The sequence below is a fragment of the Schistocerca piceifrons genome, chromosome 11, assembly GCF_021461385.2.
Source record: "Schistocerca piceifrons isolate TAMUIC-IGC-003096 chromosome 11, iqSchPice1.1, whole genome shotgun sequence".
Classification (NCBI taxonomy): Eukaryota; Metazoa; Arthropoda; class Insecta; order Orthoptera; family Acrididae; genus Schistocerca; species Schistocerca piceifrons.
The window spans coordinates 40,288,741-40,312,851 of NC_060148.1; the positions used below are offsets into that span (position 1 = coordinate 40,288,741).

The window sequence follows — 24,111 nt, forward strand, 5'->3', positions numbered from 1 at the left end:
CAGTTAAAATCACGAAAATTTAACTGAAAACTAAAACAATGAAAAATTCTCAGAATCCTAAAAAATTCCCAGCTTTATCCCGGTTTTCTCCCGGATGAAAAAATTCCCGGGTTTTTCCCGGATCTCCTGGGTTGTATACACCCTGTGTATAAGATTCCTGAAAACCATGCATGACCTGTATTTATCCATTCTATTTTGATGCCAACAGTTTTCCTACACCACATCAGCAAGGTAATGTTTTGAGTTTTTGTTGTTCCCATTGTTCTTATCCACCCCCTGCAGCTGATTACTTTTTGATCAAATTTTATGAGCAAAACCACTCTGGATACTCGTCAAATAATGTTTTGAAACTGGTTCTCAGATATCAATAATAATGTGCTTACTTTGTGCTGTCAGCTCCTTTGGTTGCTGATGCAGATGCCTGCAACAGTTGAAAATGCCATTTCAGTAAAACGCAGTGCTTAACAATTGAGCTATATACACGTAAGACCAAATAAATAAATATGTATTTCACACAATTTAGATAACTGCAAGCATGCAAATGATAAACACTGCAATATACTAAACGACTCTTCAACACCTAGCAACATGTAGAAAATAATATGACAAGCAAAGGAAGAGAAATTTCATGTTATGCTGCACCTCAAACACATCCAGGCCGGTATCTGCTGTGCTCACCTGAGAAGGTTCCGTCTTCACCGTCACAAATACGAAGTCCTGCAAAACAAAATATCTAATATCAATTTCAAATTGCTGAGTTAGTTCTAAGGCTTCACATGCCATTTGGCTATTTATAAAATTATTCTCAACCTCAGTCACTTTTTCTCTCTGGTATTCCTTCGCACTACAGATTTTGGCAGCAAGCTGTCTGGTATGATTTTTTTTTTTTTTTTTTTAGTAATTTAATTGAAAGCTTTGTTGCTTTGGTAAAAATAAAATTGGTTCTTTTTGTCGTGACAGAATAAATTACTATTAATCACACCAGATTTGTCGGAGAACAGCAGCAACATGTTTAATTGACCCAGCTTTAAGAAATTCTATTACCTTTTAGCGGAAAATTCGTGCGGTACTCTCCGACGTTAGAAAAGTCGTGGTGTTCCGTTCGGAGCAGGAGGCGGCTGTCTTTTCTCCTTCGCGATATCGAAAATTACTAAAAAAAATGAACAGAAATTTTTTTTCGGAGGAAGATCGCGCGGAGAAAACAGACGGAAGTTACATGAAAGAAACCTAAGGGACCAACTAATTGGATTTGTACGAACATATAAACGGAACTGAAAGAACTTGGAATAAATACTATAACGATGTCGTCACGACAGCCTCCTGTTCCGACAGAACACACGCTGGATCATAAGCTGCATAAATCTTTTAAACAGAAAAGATTATCACAAGTATAATTAATGAAAATAAAGTTGAGAGATTTTCTTTGAAATTAAATAAACTTCAAGGCTTCAAGTATTATATTATGAAACGGAAACTTACATTAACATGGCCACCCATTGTGGCGGTGGAGCGAATTTTCATGATACACATTCTCGCTTGTTTGTGGCTACATATATTTTTCAATCACTTAAACTCTTAAATTTACAATAAAATGGTTATATCAGTATGGAGCACAATACTTTTGCATCCGACTCGCAACACATTCACAGAAGAACAGCTAGAGAGCGGCGCGGCTCCCTGAAGAAGTAAAAACTGGCAATTGTTATTTTGAAACATAGGTGCATCGGTTTTTTTTTTTTACTGATCGATAGCAGCGTATAACAGTTTATAGCTATCATGATATTCTGCGCTTTTCAGGAGCGCGGCAAAGATATCTGGTTACAACATTCATTGGTATATGTTAGAAGTTCGCACATACTGACGCAAATCCAGAAAAAAAACTTTTACATATTAAAAATCGCAGTGATAAAGGCTGTAATGTCACAGCTGCCACTATCTGGTGCTTTGCAACAGTAAAATAAAATTTAATTGCAGATACTTTTGGAGTGTGAAGCGATATATCAAGTCAGATTACATACCAATTTTTTTTCCATTTTTTCTGAATTATCCCTGTCTGGTACACGGAGCACAAGAACAAACATACCACTATCGCATTGTAACATTACGAGTCAAGACAGCTGTAACGGAACTAGAATAGCGTAAAGTTATCGTTAAAAACGCACGCCGCGCGATTTGTTATGATTTGGTCGGTCATAATAGTAGTAACATGCTTTTGAATACAATTAAAATATAACGGCGATACCTGCTTAGCGTTATTGGAAATAATATGTAATAAATTAATGAGTAAGGTAGTCGATCCTATATGAAGAGGTAAAATTGGGCATATTAAGGTGTTTTGCTTTATATCGACTAAGCCGATGATACGGCGTCTTTTTTTTCCGTTTACTCTTAGAAGAAAAAAAAAGAAAATAAGTAACGAAGTGCTAATTGTGCGTTGTGAAAAATATAGGGGCGAATTTTAAATAGCTACAGTGTATAATCAGATTAACAAATGGACATTCAGTTACGCGAAATAGCCGACAGTGAAGTGTGGTCATTAAATTGAGTACACCTACAGGGCGGTCAATTCCAGGAGAAGTCTATTCGCGTCTCACGAGGCACGCGGTATTGAGACCGTTTTTTTTTTTTTATTGTATCACGGACAGCGGGCTTCAATTTATAAAAAGGAGAAAAGCTGTATCATTATCATTGACTGTTGGTGTTATGCAACCAAAACTGTTCATAGAAGGGTTTCGGTGAATGAGTGGTGAATGCGAAATGAAACTGTGAACGAAGTTATGTTAAATAAAGCAGAAGAGACAAGACAGTTTGGTCGTATCTGTTATTATTCCATAAACCGTAACATTTATTCTCGTTGTATGAAGCCTTTATAGACGATCATTATGACAATTTGCTTTGAAAGGATCTCGTTACGAGTTAAGTTTTGGGGACCTGGTCAACAGGGGATAGTTCGTAGATCTTAACTACTGCAGCTATTCTGGAATCAGGTGTTACCGTGACCGTTGTGTGTTGTCTATGGCTTAAGGTCATCATATCTCATGCTCTAAGATTGACACGCCTTTCCTCTTGGTATAACGGTGTCTCACGGTAACCACGACAATGCCGACGGCGAAGGAAGATACGGTAGAGCATCACTATCATTTGTGCAGTGTTGCTTCTCTTCCTATACATTATCCTGGTTATTTACTTAAGGAAATGTGATTTTCCACAATATCAGTCTCTCTTGAATTTCCATGAACTCTCTGCATCCTGTTATACTCAGCAATAAAAAACCAATGAACAATTATGTCCTTTTTATATTCCTCAATCATTCAAATTTCAATTTCTGTAACTCAGTTTGAGGTGTTATAAAGCATGCACTTTGAACATTGGTTAATTGCGGCTAATTGCTGGGTTGAATGTGAACAGTAAGGACAGTACCACAACTGTAACAATGGGAAGAGCCCACATTTGACACCTTTATTGCAAACAATCAAAACAGGAATATGAAGCTCTGAAATCAGGAGGAAATTGAGCAGTATTGTTCAATATCAAGTTTACCTGCCTTCAAAAAGAAGGAAGGGATATTGGATTTAAAGCCCCATTGAAACCGAGGTCGTTAGCGACGGAGCACAAGCTCAAATTGTGTTGAGCATGTGGAAGGAAATCGGCCATATCCTTTAAAGGAACCATTCTGGTATCCTTTAAAGGAACCATTCTGGTATCCTTTAAAGGAACCATTCTGGCACTCACTTCAAGCGATTTAGAGAAATCCCGGAAAAATTAGAAGTGGATGGCTGGATGGGGGTTTGAAACGCTGTTCTTCCGAATGCAAGTCCAGTGTGGTAACCACTGTGTCACCTTACTCAGTACATACATGCCATCAACTATCAATTAAAATTATGTTAAAAATTTGTAATCAAAGAAGGACCTACAAAGTTGAGGCAAGCAACAATAAACATGTTGGAAGTTGCAATTGCCATCCCCAAATTGCTGTTCAACAATGTAGGCCTGTGCTGTGATAGTGTCACACAAAACAACAAGGGGTGTAAGCCCCTCCACGAAAAACGTGACCACACCGTAACACCACCGCCTCTGAATTTTACTGTCGGCACTACACAGGCTGGCATTTGCCATACCCACAACACCCTGCCATCTAATCACCGCACTGTGTACTGTGATTCGTCACTCCACACAATGTTTTTCCACAGTTCAATCGTCCAATGTTTACGCTCCTTTCACCGAGTGAGGTGCCGTTTGGAATTTACTGCCGTGATGTGTGGCTCGTGAGCAGCCGCTCGACTGTGAAATCCAAGTTTTCTCACCTCCCACCTAGCTGTGATAGTACTTGCAGTGGATCCTGCTGCAGTTTGGAATTCGTGTGTGATGGTCTGGATAGATGTCTGCCTCTTACACATTATGACCCTCACCAACTGTCGGCAGTATCTGTTAGTCAACAGATGAGGTCGGCTTGTAAGCTTTTGTGATGTACATGTCACTTCACATTTCCACTTCACTGTTACATCGGAAACAGTGGACTTAGGGATGTTTAGGAGTGTGGAAATCTCGCATACAGACGTATGACACGAGTGACACCCAATCACCTGACCACGTTCGGTCCACAGAGCGCCCCATTCTGCTCTCCCATGATGTCTAATGACTACTGAGGTTGCTGATATGGATTATCTGGCAGTAGGTGGGAGTACAATGAACCTAATATGAAAAACATATGTTTTTGGAGGTGTCCAGATACTTTTGATCACATAGTGTATGTCGACAGCTGATATTAAGTGAGCAATGACTGAACCGCAACAGACGATGCATTCTGTAACCTTGAATTTAAACTTGTGTCCTAACCTGGCCACAACCTCGGGATGTGCAATGTATCTGACGCAACAGTGGTCAACTACCTGCTGTATAACTAAAATCACAAACAGTTCATGACAGTTAAAGGCAACACCTATGATCAAATTGCGACAGAAAAAACAAATCGGCACTAGAAACACACTGTAATTTCTCGCTATCATTCATTGGTTACCTGAGACTTTCCTAACACTGGCTACACGAGTTGCCACAATCAAAACCAATGACCAGTTCTGTTTGGCACCTCGATGGAGTTTATTGGCAACACAGGCAGATTCAAATGATAAAAGAATCATAGGAAGAAAAGGAAGTGCAAATAAGAAAGTCAATATGATGATGGAAATGTCACAGCAAAGAATTAGAAATAAAAAATTACATTTAAAACAATAAATTGAATAAAAATAATAATCAAACTCTTTTGATTACATTTGACAAGTGAAGGGTCACTAGATTTGACGAGCTTCAAATCTACTATCTTCTACACGCCAGGTTTCTACACTAGCCATTGTGCTATGCCACAACACTGGGTTAGGCATCTTTATTTACAATTGTAGCACCTCTGTCACAACTACGAATTGCAGCCTTCAAAAATTTGGCTTCGCCCAATGTCGTGTAGCACTTACCGTATTTACTCGAATCTAAGCTGCACTTTTTTTCCGGTTTTAGTAATCCAAAAAACCGCCTGCGGCTTAGAATCGAGTGCAAAGCAAGTGGAAGTTCTGAAAAATGTTGGTAGGTGCCGCCACAACTAACTTCCGCCGTCGAATATATGTAGCACTACACAGGCACGCTTTGTAGGCACAAAGATAAATACTGGAACCAAAACCTCTGCGTCAGTAAATAAATTAAAAAAAAAAAAAAGGTGGAAGACGAGATTTTTTTTCTCCGCCCCGAGTTTCGACCACTGCATTTTCATACATTATCCAACGAAGTAAATACAAATTCCGTATTTTTCATCTTCTAATGTAGCAGAATTTCAATGTACTACGAAAATCCGACTGGCCAGACTGTTTGGGATGTTTGTCAATATGGCCAACTCTACATTCTGAATTTCTTCCTACCTGTAAGAAGAGATGGTTGCTAATAGGAACCTGATGAAATGTGAATCACATACAGTATTCTCTTCACCATAAGAATAATACGAATATAAACATTTTGCCATGTATTCTTTCATGTTTGCTGCTATCTCATTTAAATCCTGTCTGCCTAATAAACTACAAAACTAGGGTGAGACAATAGCAAACGCAGAAGAATATACGTATCGTGTCAGGTTTATATTCGTATTATTCTTATGCCTAATAGTGATACAGTCAAAAATGAAGCACGGCAACTGACTAGATTTTTAGTTACACATGCAGCACACACGAATAACGTTATTCGTGTGTGCTGCGTGTGTAATTAAGATGATGAGGTTGAAAGTGACGTCCATTGACTGGAATAGCACTCACATAGTGCATATTGAAAAGTGTATTGAGCTTGCGCTCGAAAACATAAACGCACGAATATTTCGTCAGGCAGAACTACACAGCTCTGCAGCAAACGAATAACAAAAACAAAACTAGGTCCAACTTAGAATGCTTGTAACTGGCATCTGAAGATGGATTTGTAAAGAAAAATCTGAAACCGGTTATGGTCTGAAGATAATAAACCTTTTTTAACCATACATGTGGCTGGCAGCTGTTTTTTATAAATTATAAACCTTAGTACAAAAGCCACGTTTCTCAACATGTCGACTTTCGACAAAATAGCGGTAACTTCACTGTCCGTCACTCCCACCATACTATCCCTCCCCCTCCCCACCCCAGCCTCCTCCTTACCCCCACCCAGGCGCCACTCCCATCATGCACTGGTGCTGCTGTTTGCAGTGTGGTCTCAGCTCTCTGAGACTGCAGGTGTGTGTGGTGTGTGCATGTGTGTGTGTACTGCTGACAAAGGCCTCCATGGCCGAAAGCTATAATTGTGTGAATCTTTTTGTTGTGCCTATCGCGACTCGGCATCTCCACTATATGGCGAGTAGCAACTTTTCTTCTCTGGTATTGTTACTTATGTAACATAAGCTGCTGTGCGTAATTATGTTAACTGTACTTGCGACATTGAAAATGTATCTCGTGTGGAAGTATTCAGTAGCGCTTGGTTATTGCTGTGTATGATGTGTGTGTATTTCATTAGCACTTTGTGTGGGGGGAGGGGGAGGGAGCAGTGATGGGGGATTGTTGGGGTTATCACGTGTGACGATATGAAGTAAAGTGCCAGACCCACAATTTGGGATCCAAACACATCAAGAAATATTGCAAGACTAGGAATTGGAAGTGAACTGATCAATTGTTGTGACAGTCTGGCAACAGTGAACGGTTTGGGCGTTATGTGGAGCACTCTGATTGGAGGGAAACAGGTGAAGTGTCCACTATTAAGTAATTTTAATCATACAACAGTATCAATAAGAAATGTAGAGGGACGGAAAAATTTATGTACTCTAGACACGACAATGTAGACAGGATTGCTGACAGTTCTTCTTAAATGATAGTAAATGGAGCCTACCCTGCTACAATGAAGTGATATCTGGCTTCAAATACCCCTATTTCGGACAGCTCGTCCTCCGCGTGTCTTTTCATTCCGTCCAACTCACCAATCCCCAGTGACAGGGTAGCACTGCTGACGAACTGTGATGTGTTTCTTGCCACCTGTTTGAAGACTTCAACTACGACGCTGCAGCCTGTCGGCGGGCTCCGTCATTCCGTCCGTACTGTTGCTCACAATAACATGCAACCGTGACATGTAGAAGAGACACGCCTCTGGTGGAGAGCCTAGGCGATTGACTGCACGGTACCGTCATCTACTCACCAGTTCGGCGCCCAATTGCTGCCTTCTGGTCTGTATGTGTGTGCCGAGGGAGCTCCAGACTGCGCGTCCTCCACAAAGTGCGGACTTCTGAGTTCACTGCAGTGGGTCTGCTCGCCACCACATGGGGACCAGCTGCCACCCCCACAATGCTTTACTGTCAGGCAGGGTGTCCGACCAGCTACCAAACTACATCTACATCTACATTTACACTCCGCAAGCCACCCAACGGTGTGTGGTGGAGAGCACTTTACGTGCCGCTGTCATTACCTCCCTTTTCTGTTCCAGTCGTGTATGGTTCGTGGGAAGAACGACTGTCTGAAAGCCTCCGTGTGCACTCGAATCTCTCTAATTTTACATTCATGATCTCCTCGGGAAGTATAAGTAGGGGGAAGCAATATATTCGATACCTCATCCAGAAACGCACCATCTCGAAACCTGGACAGCAAGCTACACTGCGATGCAGAGCGCCTCTCTTGCAGAGTCTGCCACTCGAGTTTGCTAAACATCTCCGTAACGTTATCACGGTTACCAAATAACCCTGTGACGAAACGCGCCACTCTTCTTTGGATCTTCTCTATCTCCTCCGTCAACCCGACCTGGTACGGATCCCACACTGATGAGCAATACTCAAGTATAGGTCGAACGAGTGTTTTGTAAGCCACCTTCTTTGTTGATGGACTACATTTTCTAAGGACTCTCCCAATGAATCTCAACCTGGTACCCGCCTTACCAACAATTAATTTTATATGATCATTCCACTTCAAATCGTACCGCACGCATACTGTCAGATATTTTACAGAAGTAACTGCTACCACTGTTTGTCCCTCTATCATATAATCATACAATAAAGGATCCTTCTTTCTACGTATTCGCAATACATTACATTTGTCTATGTTAAGGGTCAGTTGCCACTCCCTGCACCAAGTGCCTATCCGCTGCACATCTTCCTGCATTTCGCTACCATTTTCTAATGCTGCAACTTCTCTGTATACTATAGCATCATCCACGAAAAGCCGCATGGAAATTCCGACACTATCTACTAGGTCAACTACGTGAGCTGTCGCACTGTAGTGTTACCTTTTATTATCTTCTCCTCATTAGCTATTGAAACAACATCGCTTTGCTATGTAATTTTAATTTTCACCAAAAGCACATTCAACACATCACGGAAAAATACACGTCTTTCGTATCAAGACAAGAGAGAGAGAGAGACCTCCATTAGTTCTTAAAAACAAAAAAACTACGCAAAAGTTAAAAAAAAGAAAAAAAGAACAAAGTTATTTATAAAATCGGTCACTGGCGCAGCGCTCTTCTGCGTGCGCGATCGTAAATTATAACTTTGCGGAAGTCAAAGTACCATTACAGCACTACCGTGTCCAGCATTCCTCGCCGACACCCAGGTGAGCAGCCTGGCCCGTTTCCCGAGTACCGGGGAAGACAATATTCATTGTAACAAACACCTCAATAAAATGTTATTTCAGAAATTGCCGCTTCTCTGGTGCCTTCGGGTGTAAGTCTGAAACATTCACCAGCCCTCGGAGTTCGGCCTCCGACACTTGTAATGTCGTCGACTCACCTGTCCGACTTCGACGCTCACAGATTTCCTGACCTGAGGGGAGACCGTTACATCTACGTTATGGACACAGATGCTACGAGGGTAAGTCAATTATTATCTGCAATTTAGTTATATTTCGTTTATTTAGGTAGTACTGTCATTTTACGTTGATGACTCGTGCTTTGTTTATTTGTTGTAATATCTTTGCAATTTTCAAGCTGCTACGATAGTTTCGTATTCCTGCTGTGCTGTTAATCATGGCTGCTCCACTGTCTATTTGCACCAAAGAAGAGCAACGTGTGGTCAGAAGATGTATCGGGGGGAGGGGGGGGGGGGGGGGGGGGGGGGGGGGCCAAAATTCATCAGACTTTCATTACAGTACGGAACAGTGCTTTCCCACAACGGAGTGTCTATGACTGGACTGAAAAATTCTGAAATGGTCGTACAAGTGTTATGCAAGATGAAGGAGCCGGACGACCGTTTACCACCACAAATGAAGAAACCATTGAGTGTTCACGTGAAATGATTCTTAGACAGACAACTAACTACTGACGAAGTGGAACATTGTCTGCAAATTCTGCCTACGAAATCATCCACAAGAGACTTGAGTTTCATAAAGTTTGTGCCAGATGGGTCCCAAAACAACTCACACAGTTGCATAAACACAGGCACTCGGACAACTGCAAAAAACATTTGAATCACTATGGTACTGAAGGGGAAAACTTCTTAGACAGGATCATTACTGGTGACAAAACATGGATCCATCATTACAAGCCAGAAAGTAAACAGCAGAGTATGGAACGGAAACATCAAAATTTGCCATGCAAGAAAAAGTTCGAGACCCAACCGTCGACAGGAAAACTGATGCTTACGGTTTTTTGGGACGCACAAGGTCCAGTACTGGAACATTATGGGAAAAGGGGCACAACAATAAACAGTGTACGTTACAGTGAGATGCTTACTGCCAGGCTAAAGCCTGCAATTCAAAGCAAACGCCGAAGATTGCTGTCAAAAGGTGTTGCGTTGCTGCACGACAATGCCCGTCCGCATACTGCTGCCCACACTGCTGAAACGCTCCAGAAACTCAGATTTGAAGTACTGGATCATCCTCCATATAGTCCCGATCTTGCCCCTTCTGACTATCACTTGTTTGGTCCACTCACACAGGCATTAAGGGGCCATCGATTTGCCTCAGACGAAGCAGACAAAGATGCAGTGCATTCCTGGCTCGCAGCTCAACCGAGAACCTTCTTTCATGAGGGAATCAGGAAGCTTGTACAACGATGGCCCAAGTGCGTTGAAGCGCAAGGGAAAAATAAATATTGAAAAATGTAGTTCTTGTAAGTTTTGTATTTGATTACAATAAAATTTCATAACTACTTTGCAGATAATAATTAATTTACCCTCGTACGTTAGAGTGTGCACGTGGGCAAGAAAAAGGAATTCCAGGGTTTTTCCTGAATTTACACATTTTCATGGGCGAACATATACTTTTTCCTGAGTGAAAATAAACTAACCCAGGTGAAACTACATTTCTTTCTGTGATGAGTGACAATATACTTTCCTATGAAGCAGCAGAACTTATCAATCCTTTGAATGATGAAGGTTTAACAGACCTGCATCGAAATTCCTGACACTTTAGGAGAGGGAAAAAGAAAAAAAAATCAAATACAACATTGTGGCTTCCAAAGCACTGAAATCTAGAATGCCGTGCACTTTTGTCAGCTGATCCTAGCTTGTGTCACATGAACTCGCCAGCCAATGACGGCAGATATTCAGAGCAAAGGACACATGGATGGCGTCAGCCAATAGCAACAACGTGGTTAAGTAGCGCAAACACACTAATAGAAAAAGTTAATGGTTTAAATTAGTATACGTTTAGTATGTTGTTGTTGTCTTCAGTCCTGAGACTGGTTTGATGCAGCTCTCCATGCTACTCTATCCTGTGCAAGCTGCTTTATCTCCCAGTACTTACTGCAATCTATATCCTGCTGAATCTGCTTAGTGTATTCATCTCTTGGTCTCCCTCCACAATTTTTACCCTCCACGCTGCCCTCCAATGCTAAATTTGTGATCCCTTGATGCCTCAGAACATGTCCTACCAACCGGTCCCTTCTTCTTGTCAAGTTGTGCCACAAACTCCTCTTCTCCCCAATTCTATTCAATACCTCCTCATTAGTTATGTGATCTACCCATCTAATCTTCAGCATTCTTCTGTAGCACCACATTTCGAAAGCTTCTATTCTCTTCTTGTCCAAACTATTTATCGTTCATGTTTCACTTCCGTACATGGCTACACTCCATACAAATACTTTCAGAAACGATTTCCTGACACTTAAATCTATACTCGATGTTAACGAATTTCTCTTCTTCAGAAACGCTTTCCTTGCCATTGCCAGTCTATTTTATATCCTCTCTACTTCGACCATCATCAGTTATTTTGCTCCCCAAATAGCAAAACTCCTTTACTACTTTAACCCTTTTAGTGCCAAATACGATCTGATCGTGATCCAGATTTTCGGCGAAAAATGCCAGTAACGATCTGATCGTGATGCCTTTCTCATTCATTTTTCTGCACTTGAAGGCAAAGTTGTTAGTATTTCCTAGCGAATGAGAAAGGCATCACGATCAGATCGTTACTGGCATTTTTCGCCGAAAATCTGGATCACGATCAGATCGTATTTGGCACTAAAAGGGTTAAGCTTCTCATTTCCTAATCTAATTCCCTCAGCATCACCCAACTTAATTCGACTACCTTCCATTATCCTCATTTTGCTTTTGTTGATGTTCATCTTATACCCTCCTTTCAAGACACTGTCCATTCCGTTCAACTGCTCTTCAAGTCCTTTGTTGTCTCTGACAGAATTACAATGTCATCGGCAGACCTCAACGTTTTTATTTCTTTTCCATGGACTTTTAATACCTACTCCGAATTTTTGTTTGTTTCCTTTATTGCTTGCTCAATATACAGATTGAATAACATCGGGGAGTGGCTACAACCCTGTCTCACTCCCTTACCAACCACTGCTTCCCTTTCATGCCCCTCGACTCTTGTAACTGCCATCTGGTTTCTGTACAAATTGTAAATAGCCTTTCGCTCCCCGTATTTTACCCCTGCCGCCTTCAGAATTTGAAAGAGAGTATTCCAGTCAACACTGTCAAAAGCTTTCTCTAAGTCTACAAATGCTAGAAATGTAGGTTTGCCTTTCCTTAATCTGTTTTCTAAGATAAGTCGTAGGGTCAGTATTGCCTCACGTGTTCCAACATTTCTGTGGAATCCAAACTGATCTTCCCGAGGTCGGCTTCTACCAGCTGTTCCATTCGTCTGTAAAGAATTCGCGTTAGTATTCTGCAGCCGCGATTTATTAAACTGATAGTTCAGTAATTTTCACATCTGTCAACACCTGCTTTCTTTGGGATTGGAATTATTACATTCTTCTTGAAGTCTGAGGGTATTTCGCCTGTCTCATCCCTCTTGCTCACCAGAGGGTAGAGTTTTGTCAGTACTGGCTCTCCCAAGGCCGTCAGTAGTTCCAATGGAATGTTGTCTACTCCGGGGCCTTGTTTCGACTCATGACTTTTAGTGCTACGTTTAGTATAGCTACAAGAAAAGCTAAGCTTTCACATTAATATTGATCATTAAAAATTTTTGGCTGGTTTTTCCCCGAGGGCGTGGTTAGGCAAGATCCTAAGAGCACAGCTGAAACTGCGGCACCTGAATATTTCTGACAAGCAGGACCACAAATTTCACTGTTGGGCACAGAACATTTTGTGGGTTATCTGGCTGAACAAATGTTCCGTCGAGCACTTTGACTTTTCCATAGAAAAGCTAATTACTGGTGAAATTGCTCAAAAAACTCACTTTACATGTTTTTTAAGAATAATTATACTTTTTGTATCATTATTCCATAACTTGAAACCTATGAAAGAATGAAAATAAATATGAAATTGGTCTTTTTTAGAGTGCATTAGGTCTGTAAAATTTTAAATAAAGACATAATTGGCTGGTCCTCAGTGTCCGATATTTCTCTAAGTAACTGGTCCCCACCGTTAAGCTCTGAATGCTCCACAATTTAAGATATTCATTGCACATTCTCACATGTGATGTAATTCATCTTGAGTAAAAGTAGTAACACTTCTCAAACCACCACTTGCAATATCTTCCCATCACCTATTAGAAATGGAATCAGTGGCAATGTCACAGTCTTTGAGAGCAGTTTGTCATTATAAAGCATTGCACAATCTTTGTCCTAAAGCCTTTGACACATCTTGCTATCAGCAGAAACTTGTGTGTACAGTTTGTTAAGCTGTAACTGGTGGATACTCTTTCCAACTTAGATTTCATTTTCATGTTATTTTCTTGTTTATTCTCGCTGCAGTATTATTCCTCAGCAGAGGGCTGAAATAATTTTTTTTGCCAGAGTTTCAATTCTTACCAGTCAAAATTACAGAAATTTAACTGAAAAGTAAAGCAATGAAAACTTATTCGAAAAGTTCCCAGGTTTTTATGAATTTCTTCCAGATGAAAAAATTCCCTGGATTTTCCCCATTTGTCCCCGTGTTGACTGCTACACAAAAATGATAAACGTTTGGCAGAGCAACCCTTATGCATTCTATTAAAAAACTTGTCTCATCAAGAGAACAGTGGACTGTCAGAATAGACACTATTCTCTATTGCCACACTAAATGACTGTTCCTACAAAAAGCTATGCCTGTCTTACCAGTAAGATCTCGTTGCCATTACCTGGCCGGTCCCAACTGCCAGCTACCTCCCAGGAATATATCCGTGCGCTCCTTGCACCAATCTTCTAATCGGGGAGCTTCTCTAACAGTCACGGCCATCTCGGTGACAACGAATAATTACTATTTGAAAGGCGTTATTTTAAAATTAACCTGGCCCAAAATTACCCTGGTACACTGGGAATAATGTTGCGATGAGTTAAGTAGCTTTCATCTCATCTTGAGGACACATGGAAAATCTGGAGTCAGGGATTTTTATTGTAATATCAATCGAAAAGTAGTACCAGAAGTTAACCATTACAATGTATTTGTCAATATTCTTCATTACGTATCACCAAACAACTGCATTTGCCACATATACAAACTTTACCTGTGTGTGTGTGTGTGTGTGTGTGTGTGTGTGTGTGTGTGTGTCATTTTTATTGTTGACTATCAAGGAATTCATTGCTCTTACATGCCAGGACACTGCAGTCTACAGAGCTTTTATAGATGCACCACAATGAGCAATGTGACGAGGATTGAATGAAAAGTAATGCCTCCGCCTTCATTAATTGGCTTTGGATGGGAATATTTTAATAAATCAAACACAGAAATAATCCTTAGAAGGTGATCTCTTATCAGCAATATTCACTTTTCCACATAAACACCAGCCACTTGGATATGTTTCTGCCAACGATGAACAAGTTTTCTGAAGTAGTCACAGAAGAAGTTGACACTCCTGTTTACACAACCACAGTCTCACAGTTCTCTCAACGTCTTCATCAGAAGCATAATGATGCCTCACGATTGACTGGAGAAAGGCGTCACCTTCATCCTCGTAACGCGAGAGGAGTTCCTGGCAAATTTCAAGTCTGTGAGCTTTCATTTCAGGAGTCAGTATACGGGGTACCCATCATGCACAGACCTTCCGAGAGCCAAGCCGTTCTTGTGAAATGCCAATTGTGCTTGCAACTTCTCTCTGAGTGATACGACGATCGTCCTGAATCAATCTGTCAACATTTTGCTTGTGAAACTCGGTGGTTGCTGTCACAGGATGTCCAACTCTTTGTTTGTCACGCAGGTCAGATGTATCTTTAAACTTACTCGCCCAACGACGCTCAGTACTCACATCAACACAGTCACCATAAACTGCTTTTATTCTCTGATGAATCTCCTTTGGGGTGACATCATCTGCAGTCAACAATTCAATAACTGCACGTTGCTTAAATCACGCTGACCGACTGTCTGCGCAGGGTTCCATACTTTACACTGTAACGACACAACCGTTCGATGCTAAGGCTTCCCACCAACTGGAGCTGTAGAGAAGAGGCTACGGAACAAGCCAGTACCTGCCGCTTACCGATGCTGCCAACTGTTGAAGAGTTACAAAGGTGGGGGCATTACTTTTCAGTGAACCTTCGTACTTCGGTTTACAAACAGACGCAACACCTGCGAAGTGTGGAACATCTGTATCTTCCTTGCTGCTTTCTGAGTCCATAAAACAGAGAGAGAGAGAGAGAGAGAGAGAGAGAGAGAGAGAGAGAGAGAGAGAATTAATTAGTCATTTCACTTCCTTCAATAAATTTGAATTTGTTGTTTCTTCGTTGGATCTACACTAACTCTCGTTTGGCAGTAAGGGGTCATTAAAGTGAGTTGCCACTCACATTCAGAGAGGTGCGAATCACATCACAATTTCACGTACAGGTGTTTACACTGCGAAGATTCTTAACGGCAGAGAATTTTTAGAATGTAATTAACTGTATGTGAAAACATGACGGTATGTAAATCGTGAGGATTAAACTCATACGGGGACTTCCAGTAGCAATAACTTGCTTCACTGAAAGTTTATTAATCCTCCATCATTTGGCTTTCTTATTGGCTGACTTTTAGCCTTCCATGTATGTTTTCATTTTATAGTTAAAAGAAAATGGTCTCACTACATTTTGATTCTGATCACAACTTCTCATGTGTGTTACACTCTCTGTAATTATGTTGCCAATTATTCTGATCGAGTTGTTCTCGTACGCGTAATATTGGGGAGGGGGTGGAAGGTAAACGATTCCGTATTTGTTTCTGTTTTGTATAAAACAGAAGCTTCTTTCGTTGCATTGCATTCTGTGGACTTTAGTGTATCTGTTATCGATTACAAATATGTGACTGTGAACTGCTTGATTTATGTGTGTTGTATGTATATTGCCTTTATTCTACATTAAGTTTTGTTTGCCTCTGTTTTCTGTACTTTGTCACACTTAACGGAGAACTCCATCTTAGCAGGTTTTGACAGTAAGTACTGTTATTCAACTTTATCACATTATGTTATGGAAGGAGTACGTAATTTTGCTTCAGATGGTGTTGCTTCTTGGCACTTAATGCCATGCATTTCACAGAGGTTTGCACAGTACGGCAATACAAGTAGGTGAGTATGCTTTTGTCATAGTGACTACAGCATTCTTCCTTGCAGATGATAAAATGTGGCAGTGGTTACGCAACTGCTTTCACATGTTATTAGCAGGTACTACAAACAGTACATTTAACAGAAATTAACGAAAATTTCAGTGGACTCAGTTAAATGCAAGAGTCCAGAAAATGGATGGGAACCAAAGTAATGTAGAATACAAGCAATATACTTGCAGTGCAATTCAAACATGGATTCATAAGCAGTAACAAACTGACACGAGTCCACAGAATAATGTGTGACAAAACCAGTTTCTAACTCACATTAAACAAAACCAAATATCACATCATTTAATCCACCCACTATTACAGATGAGCACAACATAGTTCCACTGCAATTCAAAGAGTGCAATACACACAAGAATATCATAATCAGGAACATAATTTCCACTTTATGAAAGCTACAGAGGCAAAAATTGCAATATTAGGTTTTACAAATAAATACACTTCACCACCAAACTACCAGACACACCCACAGAGCATAAATGAAAAATATTATCATCTATAGTCCAATCAGAATTACTTGACAGCTGACATTGTCACTTGCTGCTACAGTGTTGGAAGATCGGCTGCCTGCTACCACTTGGTTATGGTGACACACAAATATACCAGATACTTCAAAAATGCTATAAACGAGAGCAACGCCGGAAGCGGCCGCCGCAATGTAACATATTACTGGGAGATGCTCTGTCAACAGCTGATTCTAAGTGACCAATGACTGAACTGAAGCAGGAGACAAATTTTATAACCCTGAATTTAAATTCAAATCCTGACCTAACCACAAACTTGTGATATGCAATATATCCAAGAAAACTGCGGTCAGCTATCTGAGGCACAATTAAAACCACAATTGGTTTGGTCACCGCTATTACAGATAGCCTCTACAAGCAAACCCCACACAGACATTTTCAGTTTCAGTGCTAATGGCACACTGTAATTTCTTGCTATTATTGGTTACCTGAAACTATCTTCATACCGGCTGCACACACTGCCGCATTACCGACTGATGGTGACACAGGCAGATTACAAATGAAAACAAAATGATAAGAAGAATAGTAAGAGCAAATAATAATGCCAACAGGATGGTGAAAAATGCCACGGTGAAATATTAGAAAGTAAAAAACATGTTACACCAATTAATTGGGGGGGAGGGGGGGGGGGGGAGAAAGACTGATCAAAGTCCTCTGAATTTTTAAATAAAAAAAAATGTTATTACATTTCACGAGAATCAAACCTATCACCTTCAACACACAGGGCTTAAACACTAACCACTGAACTGTGCCACAATACTTCTTATATTTAAGACTCTGACGATCTAGCAATGACGAATTGCAGCCTTCTAAAATTCGTCTACACGCGAAGGTGTGCGAAGCTTTCCAATGTAGCCGAACATATGTGTTGCTGATTCTGTCATAAAACGCAAAATAAAAGAATCACATCATGAAAGGAAGGCAGACAAGGCTCTGAAAATGAACTGAATAATTAATGTGGCAGTTTGGAAATGGCAAACGTTTTGGGCATGATGTTGAATGCACTGACTGGAAGAAGCCAGACTGAACACGTCAAGTGTCAACTGTCCAGTAATTTTAATCAAAACACAGTACTTGTCTTTTGCAAAGCAAGAAAATAGATTATTGCGCCATATTTTGCCGATTTCAAAGTTCACTGTCAGGTCACTTGGAACACTACTGTCAGTCTCTGTTTCCTTATCGTAACACGGGCTTTGCACTTCTGACAGTCTGGTGTTCTGTGATGTTAGTGTCTCTGTTCTTACACTTGTGGTGTTACATACAACTGCAGAAAAGTGATGTGTATGCTTACATATTCTTACCGACAAATGACGCTTTCAAACAAATAAGCTACAAAACAAAATATTATACAGGATAGCACAGCTACAGTGCAGAATTATTGTTTTACTTGCATACGGAGAACTGTACTGAGGGATGACACATATCTACAAGATAGAACAGTGAGCGCATTAACTTTACATTAGGAAGTATGAGGGTTAACTGAAAAGTAATGCCTCCACCTTTGTAACTCTTCAACAGTTGGTACCATTGGTATGCGGCAGGTACTGGCTTGTTTCGTAGCCTCTTCTCCACAGCACCAGTTGGCGGGAAGCCTTAGCATCGAACAGTTGTGTCGTTACGGTGTAAAGTAAGGAACCCAGGGCAGACGGTCGGTCAATGCGATTTAAGCAACGTGCAGTCATTGAATTCTTGACAGCAGAAGGTGTCACTCAAAAGGAGATTCATCAGAGAATGAAAGCAGTTTTTGGCGACTGTGTCGATGTGAGTACTGTGCACCATTGGGAGAGTAAGTTTAAAGATGTTGAGGCGGGAACATCTGACCTGTGTAACAAACAAAGAGTTGGACATCCTGTAACAGCAAACACTGAGCTTCACAAGCACAATGTTGACAGACTGATTCAGGATGATCGTCGCATCACTCGGAGAGAAACTGCAAGCACAATTGGCATTTCACAAGAACACGTGGGTCGCATTATTGCTTTGCTTGGCTATCGGAAGATCTGTGCACGATGGGGACCCCGGGTGCTGACTCCTGAAGTGAAAGCACACAGACTTGAAATTTGCCAGAAACTCCTCTCGCAAGAGTGAAGATAATGCCTTTCCCTAATCAGTTGTGACAGGAGACTAAACGTGGGTACACCATTATGACCTGGAGACGAAATGTCAGTCTCTGGAATGTCGACACAAAGACTCGCCCCAGAAAAAGAAATTCAAGAGGCAGCCCTCAGCTGGAAGAAACATGGCCACAGTGTTCTGGGATGCAGATGGTGATATCCATGTTGATTTCCTCAATTGCGGAACAACAATAAATTCAGATCGTTACACCGCAACGCTGCGAAATCTCAAACGACGGCTAACAAGGGCCCAAAAGGAAAAGAGAAATGTTTTACTGCAGCATGACGATGCCAAACCACACACTTTACGTGCCACCACAGCAGAACTTCAGAGACTGAATCTTACCACCGCACGGCATCCTCCATACAGTCCAGATTTAGCACCGCCTGACTTCAATCTGTTCCCAATAATGAAAGACGATCTGCGGGGACATCATTATGTTTACGATGGAGACGTCGAGAGAACTGTGAGACTGAGGTTGTGGAAACAGTGTCAACTTCTTTCGCGACGGCTTCAGAAAACCTGCTCATCCTTGGCAGAAATGTATCCAATTGGCTGGTGATTACGTGGAAAATTGAATATTGGTAATTAAAGATCACACTCTAAGGAGTATTTCTGTATTTCATTTATTAAGATATTCCCATCCAAACCCAAGTAACGAAGGTGGAGGCATTACTTTTCATTCAATCCTCGTACATGTGGGGCCATGTCATACAGATCAGAGAATTGCCAGGCTACAGCTACGTGGGAGAAGCGTGACATCCCTGTAATAAATGCACAAAAAGATGGTGATGAATGTAATCTTATTCCTGCAAAGGAACTATGAATTTATCTGTCATTCTGATGCCTCAGAACACGTCCTACCAACCGATCCCTTCTTCTAATCAAGTTGTGCCACAAACTCCTCTTCTCCCCAATTCTATTCAATACCTTCTCATTAGTTATGTGATCTACCCATCTAATCTTCAGCATTCTTCTGTAGCACCACATTTTGAAAGCTTCTATTCTCTTCTCGTCCAAACTATTTATCGTCCACGTTTCACTTCCATACATGGCTATACTCCATACAAATACATTCAGAAAAGACTTCCTGACTCTTAAATCTATACTCGACGTTAACAAATTTCTCTTCTTCAGAAACGCTTTCCTTGCCATTGCCAGAGGGCAGCGTGGAGGGTAAAAATCGTAGAGGGAGACCAAGAGATGGATACACTAAGCAGACTCAGAATGATGTAGGTTGCAGTAGGTACTGCGAGATGAAGAAGCTTGCACAGGATAGAGTAGCATGGAGAGCTGCATCAAACCAGTCTCAGGACTGAAGACCACAACAACAACAACTACTGTCATTCTGAATCATTAGTTCTAGATGATACTTGTACAAAGTGTTTTCAAGTTGAATATTATGACTGAATTTGATATCTGAAGAATATTGTATATGTTTCATGAAATAATCAATGGAAAATCCAGGATGGCATAATGATAATATTATGAAACGGATAGATTGCTACTCACTGTATAAACGAAATGCTGAGTTGCAGACAGGCACAACAAAGATACTGCTATAGAAGTAAGTGTTCAGTCAGAAGGCTGCCTCCTGAAATACACAACATACATACACACACATTCACACAAACGCAGCTCTCACACTCACACGACCACGGGCTGGCTGCCGAGGCCAGACTGCGAGCAACAGTGCATGGTGGGAGAAGCAATCTGGATTGTGGAGATAAGGGGAGGGATAACAGGGTAGAGATGGAAGACGGTAAAAGTCCTGCTTGTGGGAGCATACTAGGACGAGGTGGGGAGAGGGCAGGGCAGCTAGGTGCAGTCAGGAAGTTAGGCGGGGGTGGGGGGCAGGAGGAAGCAGTAATACCAGGTGTACCGGTATGAAATGAGCGTTAAGATACAAATGTGTCGACAGGGAACATTTGTTGTGAACGAGCCTCAATTTTTTTTTTTGTTTGGTTGGTATGACATCTGTCAAAGATATTTAGTATACATCAAGTCATGGAACAAACAACATCATATGTTTTCATCATGTTAACAATGTCGAATTTTGTACCAGAAAGTGACGATTTGCGGAAAGCATTAATTTTTTGTTTTCATTTGGAAAAAAAAAAAAAGTGCTGCTGAGTCGCATCGAATGCTTGTCAAGGCATACAGTGATCGTGCTCTATCAGAAGCAATGTGCAAAAGATGGTTCAGAAATAATGATTTTGATGTAAGAAATGAAGAACGTGGATGACCACCGATAAAGTTCGAAGACGCCGAATTGCAGGCAATATTGGATGGGGATGATACTTTGAGTCAGAAGCAAATGGCAGCAATGCTAAATGTTGCACAACAAACAATTTCTGACCGTTTGAAAGCTATGGGGAAGATCCAAAAGTGGGTAAAGTGGGTGCCACATGAATTTAATGAAAGACAGATGGAAAACCGAAAAGCCATTTGTCAAATTTTGCTTCAAAGACATGAAAGAAAATCAATTTTGCATCGAATTGTTACTGGCGATGAAAAATGAATTTATTTTAAGAATCCTGAACGGGAAAAATCGTGGGTTAATCTGGGACAACCGTCAACATCGACCGCAAAACCAGATCGATTCGGCAAGAAGACAATGCTGTGTTTGGTGGGATCAGAAAGGTGTGCTGTATCGTGAGCTTCTAGAACCTTGTGAAACTGAATACTAATCGCTACAGACAACAAATGATCAATTTGAACTACGCATTGATCGAAAAAAGACCAGAATGGGCCAGAAGACACGGAAAAGTAATTTTTTTAGACGACAATGCACCTGCGCACAAAGGAAAACTGGTTCAAGATAGAATCAAAACACTCGGCTGGAAGCTGCTACCCCACCCGCTTTATTCACCAGACTCGGCCCCTTCCGACTACCATTTGTTTTCACCGATGGGACACACATCGGCTGAGGAACACTTTGATTCCTACAAAGAAGTCGAAAATTGGGTGTTCGATCGGTTTGCTTCAAAAGACGAACATTTCTATTGGCATGGTGTCCACAAACTGCCAGAAAGGTGGTCAAAATGTATAGAAAGCAATGATCAGTACTTTGAATAAAATGTTTTTACTTTTCAATTGAAAATTAGTGTTTCATTTTCAAAAAAAAGGCTCATTTCATACCAGTACACCTGGTAAGGCTGTGGGTGTGTGGGTGGAATAGTGGAATAGAAGGCTGTGTGATGCTAGAATGGGAACAAGAAAGGGGATAAGTGGATGACGGACAATGACTAATGAAGGTTGAGGCAAGAGGAGTACAGGAACATAAGATATACTGCAGGGAGAGTTCCCAACTGTGCCGTGCAGAAAAGCTGGGGTCAGTAGGAAGGATACAGATGGCACAAGCTGTGAAGCAGTCATCAAAATGAAGAAGGTCGCAGCAGGCAGCGAGTTCGGCAACTGGGTGTTCCAGCTGTCCCTCGGCCACAGTTTGACAGAGAGCTCGTCAGCTGTCGTTACCGTGCAGAGTGAAGCACGGTGATTGCAGCTTAGCTTGTATATCACACGACTGGTTTCACAAGGAGCCCTGCCTTAGGTGGGATAGGACATGCCTGCGACAGGACTGGTGTAGCGTGAAATATGGTCTCCCGGCTGAGATGCCAGTTGAAATATGCTCACTATTTTTATTTACTTAAATTTGGCAAATTTCGTGACAGTACCTTTTCTGTGAAATGTTTACAAGATGATATTTGTCTTGGCTTCAGTCGTCTAGTGGAAGTATGATTCCACAAAGCAGTTTCGTCGGCTGCAGAAATGACCTGGTCCAATGTGTTTGCCTCATTTTTGATGCTTCAAATACCATTTCTTCGAATGTGGTTTCTTCTTAAAGTTTACATAAAAAAAGTAGAAACATAATTCATTTTTTCCTGTTCACTAGCAAATATTTATAACGGCGACCTGCACATTGTTCTACCGTCAACACACACCAAGAGTTCACTGCCGACTGACTACAATCAAAGACGACTCCAGCGTCAAAGACGTTTTACACAACACACAACCTTCCACTTGTAATCAGTCTCTTTGATATTCTTCGTCACGTCTACTAATAGTAATCAATATGCTGTCACTCTCAAAAAATATAAGTAAATTAACATAAAATAAGGCAAATTACAATAAAAAAAATTCTGACAAAAATATAAGAAAACATTTACAATTTGGTATCGACAAATCCGGTAGAAAACAACACATCTCCCAGATCCATTACAAGTGGTTGTGGGACAGACAGGTCTTGCATCTAGGTCTATTAAGCAGCTATTACACAACAATCCGCCGCGAATGGTACTGGTCTAGCATGACAGCCATCCAGCGGAAGAACGAGTGAAACTGTGAAAATTAGCAGACACATTATCCGCGAGCCAGAATAGAGAGCAGTTCTAAACTGACATCAATCTGCACGAACGTACTAGGTAGTGATAACTCGCGCATGCACAGAAGGGGGTACCGCAGTGCTTTCTGCTTGTTATCCACTTATTGAGCAGTGCCTAGTAATAAATTTCAGACTTTCATGTTGGGAATTTTCCATGTTTTTTTCCGTAAATAGGTTTTCATACGTGCAAAAAAATTTGCCAGTAGACTTTCTTTTATACTAGCTGTTTGTGACAGCATTTTTTCGCGTCTAAATTCAGGCGTACAGCAAGGAAAGGTGTCTGTATGTACCTGTTGTATCATAATACAATACACTGGCAATCATTTCTTTCCGAGTAATATGCATATAATGTTACATGGGTGATTTTGGTTTGTATCGTAATGCCTTAGCTTACAAAAGTTCATGTTTGATTTGATAGCATCTCTCGCTTTATTTCAGCATGCCAGAAAAGAGAAACTGGCAGTGATGGCGAGAAAGTCCGTGCAGTTTCGCCCAGTGCGACAGACGAGGACTGCACAACTGAGTAGCATACTGCACACTGCATTTCATTTCATTTTCCAAACTTGGAAAAATAACGGAAGTGCACTTTTAAGTTTTGGTCCTCTAAAGTGTTGCAAACTGCAGTGCATACACCCACAACTTTTGAAATGGTGGACTGTGCTATTCCGTGG

General features: G+C 41.0%; 1 protein-coding gene across 1 annotated transcript in view; it reads right to left on the minus strand.

Moving 5' to 3' along the window:
- The window catches only part of LOC124719643, a 163,856-nt gene that overhangs the window by 47,401 nt on the left and 92,344 nt on the right, over nucleotides 1–24,111 (minus strand). The window contains exons 6-7 of the mRNA XM_047244857.1: nucleotides 679–717; nucleotides 384–421 (exon numbers count right to left, since the gene is read on the minus strand). Of these exons, the coding sequence (XP_047100813.1) occupies nucleotides 384–421; nucleotides 679–717 (77 nt within the window). The remainder of the gene's footprint in view (nucleotides 1–383; nucleotides 422–678; nucleotides 718–24,111) is intronic.